General features: G+C 41.3%; 2 protein-coding genes across 3 annotated transcripts in view; both read right to left on the reverse strand.

Annotated features, from left to right (window-relative positions):
- Positions 1-1,619: 1,619 nt before the first annotated feature.
- LOC131455894 (tripartite motif-containing protein 16-like) lies at positions 1,620-3,272 on the reverse strand. The gene has a single exon (XM_058623757.1). The coding sequence runs from the start codon at positions 3,270-3,272 to the stop codon at positions 1,620-1,622; it is 1,653 nt and encodes a 550-aa protein (XP_058479740.1).
- An 8,714-nt stretch (positions 3,273-11,986) lies between these two features.
- Positions 11,987-19,072, reverse strand: part of dachb (dachshund b) — a 53,308-nt gene continuing 46,222 nt past the window's right edge. For both annotated transcript variants that reach the window (XM_058623959.1, XM_058623960.1), the window contains exons 9-12: positions 18,856-19,003; positions 18,622-18,771; positions 17,704-17,769; positions 11,987-13,702 (exon numbers count right to left, since the gene is read on the reverse strand). In XM_058623959.1, coding sequence (XP_058479942.1) covers positions 13,665-13,702; positions 17,704-17,769; positions 18,622-18,771; positions 18,856-19,003 — 402 coding nt within the window. In that variant the 3' untranslated portion in view covers positions 11,987-13,664. The remainder of the gene's footprint in view (positions 13,703-17,703; positions 17,770-18,621; positions 18,772-18,855; positions 19,004-19,072) is intronic.

Here is a 19,072-nt window from a genome sequence, read left to right on the forward strand (position 1 = left end):
TTGGAGCCGGAGTTGTTGGTTTTTCTAAGATGGCGGACGTTTAAGTTGCTCAGACTGAACCCAGGTAAGATCTGTTATTTCTGTGTTGTTTTGACATTTTTACCGGTGATTGGATGACTAATTTCGATCGTGTATTTGAATATTAGTGTGTGTTAACCTCCAGTGCTCAATATTATTTCTGACCTTTTTTTAAATATGATTTTTTTGGTGGGTGTTTTGTGTGATTTTTTTTTTGAAGTGGTGATTTTTAAGGCTTTTTACAAAAGGAACTTCAGGAAGTTTACTCTCAGTGCTTTATTTTGTTATATTTTAATTCAATTATCCAATTTTAAATGCCAAATACTGTCATTTATGGCCTGTGAATGGCTGGATTTGTTGTTTGTGTTGATTGCAGTCTCTTATGTTGGTGTTATGGCATGGCTAACAAGTTGACTGACAATGAAAGTTGTCATAAGTTGTGGTGTTTGAAGTGGTTTGTGGCTCTGATGTTGTTGTTGTTGTTTTAGCTTAAAGATATGCTTGTAGCTTTCATACCATCATTATTCTGTGACTTCAACAGTGTTTTTCTGAACATCACATTAATGTTTATATACACATCCTTTTGTATGGTTAGCTTGCTTGCTTCTCTGACTAAACACAGACACAGTATTACACAGTCAATTATTACAATATACATTATAGATTATCAATTAATCATTTGGTTTATAAAAAGTCGAAAAATGTTGATCAAACCTGGAAATGATGACACTCTCAAATGTCTAGTCTTGTTCTTGTTGTTGTTGTTTTTTTCCACAAATCAAAATGTCATCAGTTTTACTAATTTCTTTGTTGTCTGGAGCAAAGGAACCAGAAAATATTCACATTTAAAAAGCTGGAAAGTCAAAAACTTGAAAAAAAACCTCTAAAACCAACAAATCAAGTAATTGTTTCAGCCTAATACCCATTACAGTAAACCACACCACACTACACTTTTATTTTATTTTAAACATATGTAATTACCATACCTGTAAAAGAGCTTAAACTTTTTATGTCCAGTAAAAATTCTTAAGTACAGTAAAAAAAAATAGGTCTGCACGTGCTGTTCTACTGGAATACAGAATTACTGTACTGCTGAATATGACTTTGAAGCAGTCGTCAAATGTTTGTCCGTTCTGATGATATTCCATGGTTAAATCACTTTGCTTTCACTAGTATAATCATTAGAGCTGCAACTAACTATTATTTTCATAATTGATTAATCTGTCGATTATATTATCGATTAATCGGTTGGTCCATAAAATATCAGAAAACCTTAAAAAATGTTGATCGGTGTTCGTCAAACCTGGAAATGATGTTCTCAAATGTCTTGTTTTGTCCACAAACCAAAATAATTAACTATTAATAATTTCTTTGTTATCCAGAGCAAAGAAATGAAGAAAGTATTCACATTTAAGAAGTTAAACAATCAGAAATCTTTTTTTAATCATAAAAAAAGCTTCAAACCAATTATCAAAATAGTTGTCGATTAATAATCGATTAGTTGTTTCAGCTCTAATAATCATTATCTTATATAATCATTAGTTTATACTGAATTTTATATAATTTGACGTCATCTGACCTTTGACCTAATTTTGGACCCCTTATTTGAGTTGACAGAACTCGGCCGTGTCTCCGGGCAAATAGAAAAGATCGTAGTTAAATCCAACTCCGGCGTAGAGTGGCTGAGTGAACGTGGCGTGGACTCTGTGGAGCAGAGTCACGGTGTCATCGGAGACTCTGTAGAAAGACAGGCGACCTGCGTTCTGGTCCAGGTAGACTCCGATTCTGGAGGTCAGACCGCCCGAGACCCTGGTCCAGACTCTGTTGTGGCCAAAGTTACAGCTGTCGTGGTAACAATACATAGCCCAGGATCTGTCGTTGAATCCAAACCCACATCCACCCGACGACCCTCCTGATCGTCTGATGTTCTTATATGCGACGGCGACGCTGACTCCTTCTCCTCCTCTCCACTCCACCTCCCAGTAACAGCGTCCACTCACGCTCTGTCCACTCAGCACCTGATAATCGTCAGTGAATCTGTCCGGGTGACGAGGATACGACAGGTTCTCCTTCACGACGGTGACTTTCATGTTTCCCTCAGACAACGACATCCACGCGTTCACCGTGTTTGGGTCCAGAGTGATTTCCTGTGAATGTGTGAGGAACTCGGCTCTGGTCTTCGGTTGTGGGCATGGCAGCGAGACGTCCACTCGAGTCTCGCTCAGTAGGTCCTGCAGTTTACCTCTGAGCTTTGCTACAGCCACTGTCATGTCCTCTAAGTGTCTCAGAGGACGTACTTTGATGCTGGTGGACGAGTGTGTGGACGGACTGAGTGCAGACAGCGAGCGGTATTTGAGGAGAAAGTGGTTGTGGTCGTGTGTGAGTGAGAGCCGCTTCAGTTCAGCTTCTCTCTTCTTCAGCTCGGCGATCTCCCGCTGTAGCTTCTCCTCGACGTCTCTGACTCGACTCACTTCGGTTTCCTGCTCCGATCTGATCTGCTGCTTCACGTCAGAGCTTCTCTTCTGCAGGAGACGCGTCATCTCGGTGAAGATCTCGTCAGTGTCCTCCGTGGCTTTGTCAGCAGATCGATTCAGAGCCTCCACCCCCTGTCGCAGCACCTTCACGTCTTTGCCTCTGTCCTGGAGTCTCTGCTGGACTTCTTGGAGACTCCGCTCCAGCTCGCTCTGCTTCTGCGTCCTCTCCGCCGCGGCCGTGGCCGTGTCGTGGCCTTCATGTTCGTCCACCGAGCAGAGATAACAGATGCGCTGCTGATCAGTGCGGCAAAACATCTTCATCACCTCGTCATGACGGGGGCAGATGTTCTCCTGGAGGTTCTCGGAGGGCTCCACCAGCTTGTGCTTCTTTAATGGAGGCGAGTGACGATGAGGCTGGAGGTGTTCCTTACAGTAAGAGGCCAAACAAACCAAACAGGACTTGAGGGCTTTCAGTTTCCTGCCAGTGCAGACATCACAGGCCACATCTTCAGCTCCGGCATAGCAGTGCTCGTCAGGAGCACCGTGCAGTCCGGTCTTCTTCAGCTCCTCCACTAAATCTGCCAACATGGTGTTCTTCTTCACTTCAGGTCTTGGCCTGAAGGCCTCTCTACACTGAGGGCAGCTGTAGATCCTCTTCTCATCCTCTGAGTCCCAGTGGTCTTTAATACAGTTCTTACAGAAGCTGTGTCCACAGGTAAGAGTCACTGGCTCCTTCAGAAGATCCAGACAGATCGAACAGCTGATTCTCCCTCGCTCCATTTTCACCACCGCGCTCTGAGTTTCTCTTTCTGAGAGGAGGAGGAAGGAAAAGGAAGAAGAAGAAAACCGGTTTGATTTCAGCGACATGTGTCACAGAGCAGTGGGGGCGGAGCCTGTTAGAGCTCTTTCTCTTCTCCACCTGTTGGCTCCTCCTCCTCCTCCTCATTGTCACTCTGCAGACGTGAGGGGGAGGGAACCAGGAAACATGTGGAGCAGGTTGTTAGGCCACGCCCTCCTTCTGAGTAATTTCAAAGACATCATTCTCCAACTGTCACAAATATTCTTCCCCATGACGAAGAAATAAACAGCCCAAACATGACTCGGCGTTTTTACAATCCGTGCAGAATGAAACATGCAGAATATATGATCATACATATGATATTATTATTTATATTTGTATTATTAATGATTCATCGAGTAATCGTTTGGGCCGTAAAATGCCAGAATATGTTAAAAAAAAACGTTTGTCAAACCTGGGAATGATGATGTTTTCACACAAAAACTGGTTTTAATTATAAAAAATAATAATAATAATTCACAAATGTATCAAAATAGTGAGCCGTTTATTTTTGTAACTAATAAATAATCAAAACATTTTAGACTGGAGACATAAAATTGACCTTCACTGATCAGATAATCGTTAAATAATCTCTAACCTCTGGATTTTCTGTAAGTAAAACAACTTCCCAGAATCAGAATTCTCTTAGAAAAGGCAAGAAAGAAAGATTTAGGTGGGAAATAAAGTTCTTTATTTTCCACCTAAATCTTTCCCCATTTCATCATCTAATGATTTGTCTTCATGTTTGTGTGACAACTCTTTTTTTTGATGAGTTATTTGATTCATAAAATGTCAGAGAAATGTGGATCGGTGTTTGTCAAACCTGGAAATGACTCTCTTTTTTGGTATGCTGTTCATACGCTGTACGCAGTTCCTCATTCAGACTGTAGGTGTCGCCCTACACTGCAGGAAACGGCAGCATCTGTTTCACCTTGTAGTGAAAGTGACCACTGGACGAGTCCACACTTAATCTGAGGCTAAATGGTATTGTGTGTGTGGAAAGAGAATACTGATCAAATCACCCTTTCATTAACTAAAACACTTTCATTAGTTTCATGGTTGAACTGTGTGATGACAGGTGGGTGTGTGTGTGTGTGTGTGTTCATGTGTCAGTTATTCATCTATAAAATATGTCATTTGTGTGTGTGTGATGTGTTTATTTGTAGAATATTTCACAGCTGTGTGTTTTATAGAAGACGGTGTGGACTCAGAGCTTCAATAACACAAGACAAATATTGTCTCTCTTACACACACACACACACACACACACACACAGAGTTTATCAGCCATTCCGGGGTTGACAGTTTATTTGGACACTGGAGGCTGGAAATGGAATGTACAGGGACAATAACTGTGTACACACACACACACACACACATTTATATTACGTCCCTTTAGTGTCGTCGTCTGCTCTTCGTCTTCCTCTTGTTTTGTTTAATAAAATGTAGTCAGAATAAAAATGCATAATTAATTACTAAATGAGTTGTCCACTATTTGGATGATAGTGTTTTTTTTTACGATTTTAAATTTAAGTTTCTCTCATTTTCCAGCTTCTTAAATGTGAATATTTTCTTGTAGATGGATATTTTTTTAAGTGGGATTAGAAAATATATGTTTGCATGGTGACAAGATCTGCTCATGATACATGTATTATATTGAAAACATTCGTTAAATACACTAAATATTGTATATATTGATTAAAAAAAATACATGGAATCAAGAAAATTGTATTTAAATGTTTGTAACACAATGAAACCAATTTAATCTGAGTTCATCCACTGGAATAATCTGATTGTGTCCTCTGAACTGATCTGATTGTGTACACTACAATAATTGGATCACATACACTCCGACAATCAGATTAAAACCACTGAATCTGATTACAATAACACAAATAGTCTGTTAGTCTAGTAATCTGTTTTTACCTGGCAAGGTAATCTGAACACACTCACAAACTTTATCAGATTGTGCCCACTAAAATAATCCTATTATTTTTTATATATATATGCTATTAATTGCTGGATTACATACAATCTAATCAAATAATCAGATTGAGACCGTTGAATTAATGAATGATTACAGTAACAAAAGCGGTCTGATTGCTGAAGTAATCTGAACTCTGAAATCCGTTTGCGTCCAGCAAGGTCATCTGAATACATACGCCAAATTAATCTGATATTAAATAAAAAGTAGGCATTTGTGTATTTTAAGATCATGTCGTACAATCTATAAATAATATTTGATTTAATTTATCTGTATATGAAATTGTCACTCTCCCACACCAAACCCCATAGAGAAAATCAGCGATTTTTATCTCGCGGGGACACAGGAGCTGCTGGTCCACTGCTGCCTCGTGTGGTCACTTTGTGTCACTGAGGTCAATCTGAACCAAGGATTTCTAAAGTCGAATTCACAATATAATTGAAGTATTTAACTTAACGACACGAAGTGACCACACGAGGCAGCAGTAGACTCCTGTGTCCCCGCAAACTAAAATCACTGATTTTCTCTATGGACTTTGGTGTGGGGGAAAAAAACCCATATATGTGTGTGTGTGTGTGTGTGTGTATATATATATATATATATATATACATATGTGTGTGTATGTATGTATTTATGTATACATGTGTATGTATGTGTATATATGTATATACATGTATATGTATACATATATATGTATAAATGTAGTTTGACCAGTTGTGTATGTTCTGCTCAGCCGATTGTGTGTGTGTGCGTGTGTGTGTGTGTGTGCGTGTGCGTGTGTGTGTGTGTGTGTGTGTGTGTGTGTGTGTGTTCAGTAGTCAGACTCGTGTAAACACTCACTAACTCAAAAACAAACCAAATGTCACCTCGTCGCGCTCCTCTGCTTTTCCCCCAGAGGACGACAAACGCGGCGTGGAGGCACAGCGAGCGCGTGCCGGTGTATTTTTGTCCGTGTCCCAGTTGTGCGGCGGCTCCTCGGTGTCGCGAGGCAGGTGAAGGGTGTGTGTGTGTGAGCGTGCGTGCACGTGTGTGTGTGTGTAGCCTATTTTCCAGGTTCTGACCTTCTCTGAACAAACCGCTGTGAGGAGAAGGAAGATGAATCGATGTCGCGCGTCTCCTCTCGCCGCCCCCCCCAAAAAAAGAATAAATAAATGAACTGTTTGTTTCTTTTCTTTTCGCTTCACCATCTTCTCCCGTTGTTTTTCTTCTTCTGATGGAGTGTTTGAGGTCGAGTCCAGGTTCACGGCAGAACACGCCGACTCGTGTTTAACCTGCGACAAACACGACAAAGGGAAATGGATGACGAATGTAAAACATCAGTCCTGTGCAGGCGGACGACACGGAAGAGGTCAGGAGGTCAGACGGCGACTCTGAACTTCTCTGACGTAAAAACTCACTTTTAGATTTAAAAACTGTGACTAGGGAGCTTTAAGTTGTAAAGAACTTAAAACAAAACATCTTTGGTGTCATTTTAACACGAGAAGAAGAAGATGAAAGGATGAAGGAGGTGTGATGAATCGTTGTCAGATTAACGATCATTACACTCACTAAACGTGTAAAGGTCACTGGTTATTAACAGCAGGGCCTGAGGACTGTGTGTGTGTGTGTGTGTGTTGTCTGTCATAAACGCTGACCTTGTCAGGACCAGTCGTCCTCATGGAGACCAGAACCTGGTCCTGATGAGGCTGAGAACCTCATTTCTGAGGAACTGGTAATGTTTAGGACTAAGATTTGAAGATTATGGTTGGTTATTAGCTGGTTATGGTTAAAGTTAATGATGAGGCTTTGTTTAGTGTGTGTATGTGTGTGAGTGTGGCTGACACAGTGTGAAGACTCTCATGTCTCACCTTTCTGCTCTAAATGTCAAACAGCTCGTCATCACTGTTGTCATGTCTTTGTCCCTGTGAGGCTTCAACAGTTTTTTAAAAAACAACAACTGCTCTGTGGTGTTTTAATCTGGTCTGCTGTGTTTAAATGTGATCTGTGGTGTTTTACTCTGGTCTGCTGTGTTTAGATGTGATCTGTGGTGTTTTAATCTGGTTTTTAATGTGATCTGTGGTGTTTTAATCTGGTTTTTAATCTGGTCTGCTGTGTAAGTGTGATCTGTGATGTTTTAATCTGGTTTTTAATCTGGTCTGTGATGTTTTAATCTGGTTTTTAATCTGGTCTGCTGTGTTTAGATGTGATCTGTGGTCTTTTAATCTGGTTTTTAACCTGGTCTGCTGTGTTTAAATGTGATCTCACCTGCTCTGAAAACATCTTTCAAAGTTTTTGCAGTTTTTGCACGCGTTTGTCATCTCTGTCTCAGGTGTGTGTGTGTGTGTGTGTGTGTCCTTACAGAGGTGGAGAACGTGTCTCTCTCTCTCTGTCATCACTCTATCCTCATCTGTGTGTTTTCACCTGCTCGTGGTCAAACAGGAAGTCAAAACAGTGAGAGTGAAGCAGCTGAAGGTCGACGAGGGAACACACACACACACACACACACACACATCATAAGCAGTTCATGACTAACCTTAACCACAATACAAATCTTAATCCTGGACACTGGTTCTGCCTCATTAGGACCAGGTTTTGGTCTCCGTGACCTGATAAGGTCAGTGTTTATGACACACACAAATAGTTGTCCTGACATTTGTTCTGATGACTTTCACATCCTGTTGACCATGTTTACGTCATCCTCTCTCTCTCTCGTCATGTTACGATGTTATCACCATGTTGCGATATATTCGTACAAAAGCTCACGTGAGCGCTGCGTTACTTGCAGAGTTTGAGTCACTGGATTGTTTCGTTTTTCTCGCGTTTATCGTTGTAAACAAGACTCGGCCTTTATTTGTCTTTGTAGATGTAGTTGTATTTTTTTTTTCTTTGTCAGATGTTTCCTCGCTCAGTGGCTCCCTGGTCTGTCGTCATGGAGACGGTCCTCACATTTTTTCCGTCTGTGTGGGATTTGAACCGACAACCTCGGGGTCACGTCCCCTCGTCTCTGCTGCTGCTCGTTTGTCCTCGATGGAGATAAACTGTTGTTTATGCTGCGGGTCACACAGGAAGTCGTGTGTGTGTGTGTGTGTGTGCGTGCGTGTGTGTGCGAGTGTGGTCCTCACTGGCAGAGACAAACATCTAAAATTAGCAGATCAGACTTTTTATTTTCCACGAGAAAGTTCAGGATCTGGGCTGTGTGTGTGTGTGTGAGAGAGAGCGAGAGAGTCTGTGTGTGTGAGAGAGAGAGAGTCTGTGTGTGTGTGTGTGAGAGAGAGAGAAAGTGAGAGTCAGTTCTTTAATGTTGTTATTTAATTTTTTTTAAAGGAAGTGTTTTTACAAATATGAGAACTCTGTGTGCACGTGTGTTTGTGTGTGTGTGTGTGTGTGTGGCAGGTGTTTTGCGTCACCACCCTCCATCCATCAAGTCAAATGAGCGAATGACAGGAAGAACAAAAACAAATCCCTCGCTCTGGCAAGAATAAACCACTGATGCCGACCAATGACAAGTGTTTAGTGTGTGTGTGTGTGTGTGTGTGAGAGAGATGAGAGAGAGGGAGTCTGTGTTTATTGTTTTACCATTTCAGTGGGCGGACACACACACACACACCCAAATGGCCGACTCTACCACTTAATTTTAGACTCTTAACTTTTCATTTACTGCTGCACTCTTATTCACGTGCTCATTTATGTTCACTCACACAGTCGTTCACACACTCATTCATGCTCTCATGCACGTGTTCATGGACTAATTCACTCACTGGTTTAATTTAAAATCTTATTGTGTCGAGCGTCATTTTCTCTTGTTCTTCGTCTATGAACACTTTCCTCATCAACACACACACATGTACACAAACACACACGTGTACACACACACACACACACACACACACACTCATGTTGGACCCTGGGGCTCAGTTTAGAAGGAAACTCTCACTAATTTTCCTCATAAAGACTTTAATGAAGACTAATGATGGAGGTGTGTGTGTGTGTGTGTGTGTGTGTGTGTTTGTTAACAGCCTGTTCTGTCTGGGAATGTCTCTGATCTCTTTTTTCTTTCATCCCTCCATCACTGTTCTCTCTTCACTTTCTCTCTCGTCCTTCATTTGTTCTTAAAATGTTTTTCTTCTTCAGTCATGTAGTCATTCAGTCACTCGTTCATACTCACTGACACAGTCGTTGATACACATATTCACACTCATTTACACTCATTTATACTCACTCAGTCATTCACACGCTCATTCATGGTCTCATTCACTCACTCAGTCATTCACACGCTCATTCATGGTCTCATTCACTCAGTCATTCACACACTCATTCATGGTCTCATTCACACTCAGTCGTTCACACACTCATTCATGGTCTCACTCACTCAGTCATCCACACACTCATTCATGGTCTCATTCACACTCAGTTGTCCACACACTCATTCATGGTCTCACTCAGTCATTCACACGCTCATTCATGGTCTCATTCATACTCATTTAAACTCACTCACTCATTGACACACTCATTCATGGTCTCACTCACTCAGTCGTTCACACGCTCATTCATGGTCTCACTCACCCAGTCGTTCACACGCTCATTCATGGTCTCACTCACTCATTCACATGCTCTTTCATGGTCTCACTCACTCACCCAGTCGTTCACACGCTCATTCATGGTCTCACTAAGTCATTCACACACTCATTCATGGTCTCACTCAGTCATTCACACGCTTATTCATGGTCTCACTCACTCATTTGTTCACATGCTCATTCATGGTTTCACTCACCCAGTCGTTCACACACTCATTCATGGTCTCACTCACTCAGTCATTTATACGCTCATTCATGGTCTCATTCACACTTGTTTATAATAAATATTTCTAGATCAAAAACGTATTTTAAAGAATCATAAATTGTCGCACCATGAAATATCGCAATGTTTTAGTTCATCAGTGTTTGTGGGAGTCGCCAGACACTTTATCGCGATATTTGATTTAAGTCACGATATGATATTAGCACCATCTAGTGGACTGAAACATACGTGTTTTTTCTTAATGTTTATTTGTAACATCAGTTTAAAAATGAGTGTTTCAGAAGTGATGGGTTATATTGATATTTTTTCCTCCGCCCAGATAAATCTGATAACTGCAATGGATTATGGGTAAGAATGAAGTATTATAGACAAACTTTCTAAGGACAAGTTAAGTTTTATCTGCATCAATTTCCCGTTTTTAAAATTCAACGATGAACCTTTTTCGCGACGAATGCACTCACTCCACACTTGTCTTTTCATTACCCATCATCCTCTGCTCTCTCTCCATCTTTCTTCCTTTAACGCTCATCATTTCATCATGTTACACCTCTTTTGCTCCGCCTGTCCATCATCTCTCTCTCTCCCTCTCTCTTCATTTTCCTCCACGTCTCCTCTCACATCCTTCAATCTCTCTTTCCTGCGCCGTCACCTTTTCATCCTTCCTCGTTGCCTCCTTCGCTTTCCATCCATCCTTCTTCATCTCCTCCTCTTCCTCCTCGCCGTCCATCGCTCTGTGTTTCTGCCTCCATTAAGAGGAAATGGAAAAAGTGACATCAGCTATTTGGTAAACGGAGAGAGATGAGGAGGGAGGGAGAGAGAGAGAGAGAGATGGATGGATGGGATGAAAGGGGACAGGAAAAAATGGAGAGTAAAGATCAAAAAGAGTGATAACGGAGGAGAGAGGGAAGGAAAACAAAGGAGGAAAGAAGAGAGAGAGGTGAAGACGGAAGCATGGGGCGAGAGAGGTAGCAATCCATTAGAGGGAGAGAGAGGCCTCACCTCATTAACCTGGTAATGCAGAGTAAATATACTGTACAGACTAAATGGAACATGGCCGACGTGTGTGTGTGTGTGTTTATTCTGAAGCTTCTGTGTGACCATGAAAAACATCAGCAGCCTCTGTGTGTGTGTGTGTGTGTGTGTGTTTCATTATGCCATTAGTTTGATTTGGTGTGAACAAACTGAAAACTGCAGGATTGTGTTTTAGCATGAACAGAAACTGAGACTTTTATATTGAAATCTGTGGGGTTGTGCTGTAGTGTGGACAAACACAAACTAAGGCTTTTATTTTGAAAATTGAGTGGATGTGTTTATAGCAGGGACAAACAAAAACTGAGGGTTTTATTTTGAAAACTGTTTCGGTGTAGGACAGACTGAAACTGAGACATTTAGAAAACTGTGGGGTTGTCTTTCAGTGTGGACCGACCGAAAGTGAGACATTTATTTTGAATACTGTAAGGTTGTGTTTTAGTGTGACTTTATCTTTGAAAACTGGAACTTTTGGGTGTTTTAGGCTGGAATACCCGAAGCGAATACTTTTATTTTGAAACCGACAGGATGTTTTAGTGTGGACTTTACTGTTCATCATGGCTGTTTTCGTTGCATTAGAATATGTTAGCATGCTCATACATTAAACTTTGTAAGAAAACATAGTAAACAGAATACGTGTATAGCATGTTAGCATCGTGTGTGTGTGTGTGTGTGTAGACATCAGCACACTCAGTCATTATAATACTGTATATTTGCAGCTCAAACCCAGAGAACAGTGACAGACTTAAGATCATCATGAAAACAAACGAAAACAACAAAATGTTTCTATCTACACGGAATATCCCTTCAAAACCGTCAACCCCCCCAAATACCCCCACCCACTTACCCTGGCCCCGCCCTCCCTCCATCCCGTACACATGTTCAAATATTAATCAACAAATAAACAAACAAAAACACGCAGTGGAATAAAAACAAAACTTCAACACAACAGTCTGCACTCGTCTGAAGGAATAAAACGTTTACAGGTGTTCGTACGAAGCCGAGGAGCGCTTGATTTATTCACCCGTGTTTGTTTACTGTAACGCCGCACTAGCATGTATGTGCGTGGTGCTAGCGTCAAGTCAAACACTGTTCTCCAAGTCGACTTAAAGGTACTTTTTCGGGACTTCCCAAATTTCTAAATTTTGAAGCCCTTAAATTCTACTAAACGTACGAGGCTAGGTCTGATTTTATTTATTTTTTATTACATTTGTATTGTTTTCGCCATCAGACTTTAAATATTGGGTCCAAAAAGCCGTTGAATAATTTGCAAAGTTGATCAAAATGATCGTGAATACAATTTTGCTTTTTACAAAATTCAAAACTGAAAAGTGCTGCGTTGTTTACAAATGCAAATACTTATATTTTCAGTATGATTATTTTTTAACCCTTCTCCAAAGTCCACCTGCAATACCCCCCCCCCAAACGTCCACCAGGGGGCGACACTGTTTTAGCTTAAGCACTCCTGAGCTTCGCTTTGACAAACACCAGAAACGGAGGAAGAACTGGGGTAAAAATTCGGAGGAGAATGAAACACATTTTTCGGGGGAAATAATATCATTTCTAAAAATCACTCCATCGTAATAAAAAAGTGGGTTTTCCTTATTTTTTTTTTTTTACACTTTTGCATCATTTGAGAAACGGATTTGACATTAGAAGTTAGGGGGTGATAGAAAATAATTGGTACATCGAAAAACTGCATCCAACATTTTTCAGAGTAATGTCCCTTTAAAAAGAGAGAGAGGGAGAGAAGATAAAGGAAGAGATGGAGTGATGAGGATGACGACATGCATTCTTTTTACGTTTCTGTATGTAAAACAAACAAAAAAATGAATCAAACGCGAGAAATCACGTCTCAAGTTTCATTTTTTTTGTTTTTTCCTTCCAGATTTTTTCCCCCCAACACATCCTTCGTCCTGATCAGCTGATTATTGTCCAATCGGGAGGAGGTGACAGTCGCACTGAAGCCGAAGTTTCGTCCAAATCCAAAAAGGTGAGTGAAACTTTGTCCGTCCGTGAGAACGTTTATCTCGTTAGCACCATTCAGAAACAGTCCTCTTTTTTTTTCTTTCTGGGTCTTGCGTGACGTTATCAGAACTTTTTAAGAGTCTCGCTCGTCCAACAAAGTTCATCTCCGATGTTTTTAAAATGTCTGACTTTGATTTGCGTTGATGTTGAATTTGTTGCTCCCGTCCGTTTTTTTCCTTGTAGTAATTCGGGAATGATTTTTCAGTTTTCAGAACAAACGAGGTAATGAAGAGAAAAGACCGAATATGCGAAGTCTGTCTTTAAAAAAACAACAACAATGAGAAATAGAAGAAAAAGAGAGAGAGAGAGAGAACGAGAGACAGCCCCCAAAATGAGTCCAGAAAAGGGGCGTGTCTCTTAGTAGTCATTGTTTTCACGTCAAAAACGTCGCATTGTAGCAAAGGTAGAATCCCGCCGCCGGGGAGGAGGTCGTTGCCGTGGAAACGGGCTGGTGGAGTTCTTCTGTGCACAGGAGGGAGAGGAAGTGGGCGGGGCTTCTGGGGTCGCAGCATCGTCCTCTAAAACATCATGGGAGTTTTCAGGAACGGCCGCGAATCTGCGGAAGAAAGACGTAATGTTGAACATCGTAGCAAACAAAATGGTGATGTTACAATTCGTCATTTTGTCTCAATTAATTGTTGTTGTTGTTGACCATTTGACATTGTTACTTTTTTTTTGACATGAAACATGAAACCAGAAAAAGCAGCAAATTCCTTGTGTGTGGGAGATTGAGTGGTTTACAAACTTCAGTTTCTGTCCAAGGACAGAGAAAGACGTGATATTGTTGACTTAAACTGAGATGTTATTAGGTTGGTCTTTTGTAGTAGCTCAAATCAATATTCAGCACACCACACCAAAGTCCATTGAGAAAATCAGTGATTTTAGCCTGCGGGGGGAACCAGAGCTGCTGGTCTACTGCTGCCTCGTGTGGTCACTGTGTGTCACTGATTTAATCTGAATGAGAGACTTGAAATGCCGAAACCACAAAATAAGACATTTGAACTTAGTGATGGAGGCAGCAGTGGATGAACAGCTCCTGTGTGCTGTGATGTTAAAATCACTGGTTTTCTCTATGGGGTTTGGTGTGGGAGAGTGAGTGCTTTACAAACTTCAGTTTCCTGTTGGAAAAGTCTGTCTAACAGTGAGATAAAGACATGAACGTGTTCTTAAGATGTCGCTGGGTGGTGTAGGGGGCGCTCACATCAAAGTTGGTGCTGACTATGTAAAAAAAAACCTTGAAGTATCCCTTTCATGTCTACGTTTCTGCGTGTTAATTAACTCTGCGTTGTTTTTCCCTTTACGTCGTTTTATGATTGGAATCTCAAATCTCTACTTTTGTCAGGGGTCGACTCTCTCGCTCTCTCTCTCTTCACCTCCGTCGTTCTCCTTCCTGCTCCCTGTGGTGCTGTAGCTGCACCCACACACACACACACACTCACCTCTTCCCCTCCCTGTGGTGTCATTGTTTTCTGCGGACGTTGCAAAGTGTTTACATTTCTGCATAACAGCAACCATAAACCTGCTCTTCCTCCCTCTCTTCCTCTTTTTTTATTTACCCTCCTCCTCCCCGTCATCTCACCCTCTCATCTCGTCCTCTATCTATTCTTTTTGTTTTGTTTGTTTTTCAATCACATGTAACAGGTTTAAGGTTTTAACGCCGCGTTGAAGTCAAAACTTTCATCTTCATCCCTCTCTTCTATTTTTATCGCACCCCCTTTTCCTCCTCTTTCATCCTCCTCTCGTCCTCTGTCTGTTCCTCTCGAATTATTTTTATCTCCTCGTCCTTCTTTTTTGGCAAAAGCTTCAGCCCCGAATTTAAAAAAATAAATAAAATAAAACCTTATCCTGTAGCTTCAGCTCCGCCCCCAAATAAATAAATAAATATCCATGTTTTTTGTAATTTAGTCTAGTCTAGTTTGTCACTCAGATTTGTACATTTTGTTTTTATTGTTTAACTATCGTGCAGCATCTGCGATAAAACACATTTTTCAGTTTTATTTTCTTAAACAAGTCAACGTTAAGTTTCCTGTTCCTCCACGTGTGAATTCATGTCTTCATTTCTCTCAGTTTTAAACCATTTTACTTCACTTTTCATTCTTTGTCTTTCGATAATTTTGTCTGTGTTCATGTGTTCACACACATTCATGCGTGAATGTTTGTCCACAAACGTCTACAGTCGGACTAAAACACACTGTGCAAACAAAGTGTCACACTCGGACCCTTAAGTACAAAAATGCCCCATTGGGAAAAAAAAAACCATTGAAACTGCAATTATTATTTTGTAATCTCACTTCCATTAAAACATTTTATTATATCTGGGAGCTTTTTTTCTATTTTTTATCTTTTCAAAAGGAAAATAAATCAGTTTGCAAGTTTGACGACATTTGAGAATGTAATTTTGCGATCAGTATTTTCTGGAGAAAATAACAGACAATAATTGATAATGACAATAATGACAATCATCATTAGTAAGGTGATTTATGTAAACTATATATAGTTTGTCCTTTTGCTTATGTTTTTCTTCTCTTTTAATCACAATTCTGACCTGTTTTCCCTCCGATATCCCTGTGTGTGTGTGTGTGTGTGTGGCCTCTCTCTCTGTTCTGTTCTCTCTCTCTCTCTGTTATAAATGAACTTGACCTCTCTTGTTAAAACTTGATCAGCTGTTTAGTGAAAATGTCACCAGGTCTTGGAACAAGGTCACATTTTTCAACTCCTTCCTCAGCACACTCGCCTCCTCCTCCTCCCTCCCTCTGTCCTCTTTTCCCTCCCTCTCCTCCTTTATCTCATCCCTCTTTTTCTCTCTTTTCTCAAACTCAATATTTTCATTCTCCTTTGACTGCAATTGTTTCTCTCTCCTTCCTCCTCACATCTCACCTCTTCTCTACTCCTTGTGTCCTTTCTTCTCTCTCTCTCTCTCTCTCTCCTTCTTTCACGTCTAATTAGTCGGGGGCAGGTTTTTTTGCGAACAAAGCCAGAGAAACGATCGCACTCTTTAACTCTCGCTCCCTCGCTCCGATCGTAATGCGACGTCTTTTCTTCGTGTTCAGCAGTTTTTCAGTTTTCACTCGTTAATTAAGAGCGAGGAAGGTGAGAGAGAGAGAGAGAGTGTGTGTGTGTGTGTGTGTGTGTGTGTGTGTGTGTGCGTGCGTAAACCACCGTAGGTGCAAAATGCTTTTATAGCAGGAGAGGTGTGTGTGTGTGTGTGTGTGTGTGTGAGCACAGGGTCCTACTGGGCCAATCAACATTAATGAAATCAGGTGTGTGTGTGTGTGTGTGTGTGTGTGTGTGTGTGTGTGTGTGTGTGCAGAAGACAGCGAGGATCTAAAAGGGTCTAAAGAGGAGAGCGAGCTAATTAGAGTTCACTGTCTCACTAGTGTGTGGATCAAACACACACACACATACAGGTACACAGTGTGTGTGTGTGTGTGTGAGATATTCATTTAAACACACACTGAGTTTCGAGTGAAGGTTTTCAATGTCAGGCAGGACTGAGCACAGCTGGTGGAAAGAGGACGACACATGCATACTAACACACACACACACACACACACACACTCGTTCTCCTCCAACTTTATCTTTTTAGCTCCAACTATTTAAAAAAGAACAAATCGTCACCTTCAAAAAGTCCCTGGAATGATTAAAATGAATCGGCAAATAAAATAATTCAGAATGTCTTCACGTTCATCAGGACCCGCCCCCCACTCTTTAAACTATGAGCGCCCCCTGCTGCTGATAAAACTTGACTTTATCTCTGTTGTTGGACAGAAGTCTGTAAAACCACTCACTCTCCCACACCAAACCCCATAGAAAAAAATCTGTTATTTTAGCTCGCGGGGACACAGGAGCTGCTGGTCTACTGCTGCCTCGTGTGGTCACTTTTTATCACTGATTTTCTCTATAGGGTTTGGTGTAGGAGAGTGAGTGCTTTACAAACTTCAGTTTCCTGTTAGAAAAGTCTGTCTGACAGTGAGATAAAGACGTGAAGAATCTCTCTGAGCTACTCTGTGATTGGTCAAATCTCAGAAGGAGGAGCAAAAGTCTAGTTTGTAAGCCACTCACTCTCCCACACCAAACCCCTTAGAGAAAAGACTTTTCTTAAAGTGGCTAAACTCTGTTTTTCCCTGTACATAACATATTCTGAAAGCGTATGAAACTGATTTCTTCAGCATTTAGGGGGCGGAGCTTTGACCGGACGGCCTACAAGAATGACTGTGAACATGCAGCTCCCCCTTGTGGCCTTTCTCAGTGAAGTAGACAAAATCACAGTAAATTTCATCGTGATTGATTTTAAATTGTATGTTATCCAGATGTGACGCTAATGCGATGCGTCCACTAGAGGTCACTCATGGGTTCAAACAGAGTTACCTGGAAACGTTTGAAACGGTGTAGAAAGACACACACACACACGTTTTTCAAGGTTCACATCAAAGGGAGGAAACTGTGTCTGCTTTATGTCTGTACTAATCCAACCTGATCCAACACACACACACACTGTGTTTTATGTTTTTTATATACACATACATATATATATAGTGTGTGTGTGTGTGTGTGTACCTTGTACGCTGCCGTTGTCTTGCTGGTTTCCATTAACCTCAGGTTTGTCCTCGGCTGCAGCAGCGTCTGGTGTGAAGCACACAAACAGGACAGAGTCTCAGCAGGTCGCGCAGTAAAAACCAGACGCCGCCTCGCTCGTCGTAAACCCAGAATCCACGACCACAAACAAAAACATTTGTCCACGGAATCACTTTGTTGTTCTTCTTGCTTTTTTTATCATCACAGGATTTTACTTTATTTTAAAAGCTGCTCCATAAAAGTTAGACGTGTTTTCACACGTTACAGAAAAACTGCAAAACTTAAAAACACAATGTAATGCTGTTTGTTATTATTATTATTATTATTATTATTAATAATAAAAAAAACCGATTTTTCCCCTTCTTTTTTAATGTAGACAAACCTGAACAAATGAACTGCACTGTTGTTATGATCAGACTGAATTAAATGGAGGTAACAGAAAAGAGCAGCTGTAACTGTGATTGATGCCTGCAGCAGAGACTGAAGGAAAACAGGTTTTTTAGCCACTTAACAAAAGACTCGGGAAATAAAATCCCCTGTGATATATTAAGAACACGTTTCACGTCTTTATCTCACTGTTCAGTACAGTCACTGTACAGACTTTTCCCAACAGGAAACGGAAGTTTGTAAAACCCGCTCACTCTCCCACACCAAACCCCATAGAGAAAATCAGTGATTTTATTAAATCATTAAATCTGAACAAAGGATTTTTACAAATTGATTTTCTCTAAGGGGTTAGGTGTGGGAGAGTGAGTGCTTTACAAACGTCAGTTTCCATAATGTAAATCAAGTGAATCTCAGAGAGAACAAGCTCCTCCTCTAGACTCAGACGTCTTTAACCAGTCACAGGTCAGGCTGTAGAGTGAGAGAGCGCCTCCTCTTGGTTCAACATCTGTTTACCGTTGTTGTTGTGCAGCGGCTCAGGAGACGACGAGGACGAGTGTTTCAGAGCGTCCTCCACTCTCTCCCTCCGCTTTGACTCGAACTCTAGCGCCTCCTGCAGCTTCCTCTTCGCCTTCTTCTCCTTCTTCAGTCTCTTCTGGATGGAGGCTGCAGGAAGATTTTTCCCTGATTTAGTCGCCGGCGTGACGCTGACATGCTACAGTTAAACCATGGCAGAGCGGACGCACAAACCTCTGCTCTGCAGTTCAGACGTGAGCTGTCGCTCCAGACTCTCCCTCATCTCCCGCTCTCTGTACAGCTCCATCTTCAGCTCCCTCTTCTCCGTCTGGATCTGTTTGTCCTGCACTCGGGCGTTTTCCACCGCCACCTTCAGCAGGCCCTGACCACCACCACAAAACGCACGTCATTATTTATGATGCATTCATGTTTGTCGTCACCTTCACAGACG

The sequence above is a fragment of the Solea solea genome, chromosome 3 (assembly GCF_958295425.1).
Source record: "Solea solea chromosome 3, fSolSol10.1, whole genome shotgun sequence".
Lineage (NCBI taxonomy): Eukaryota > Metazoa > Chordata > Actinopteri > Pleuronectiformes > Soleidae > Solea > Solea solea.

Excerpts from the sequence above, each read along its gene's own strand:
- LOC131455894 (XM_058623757.1), bottom strand. The coding sequence starts at position 3,272 with ATGGAGCGAGGGAGAATCAGCTGTTCGATCTGTCTGGATCTTCTGAAG.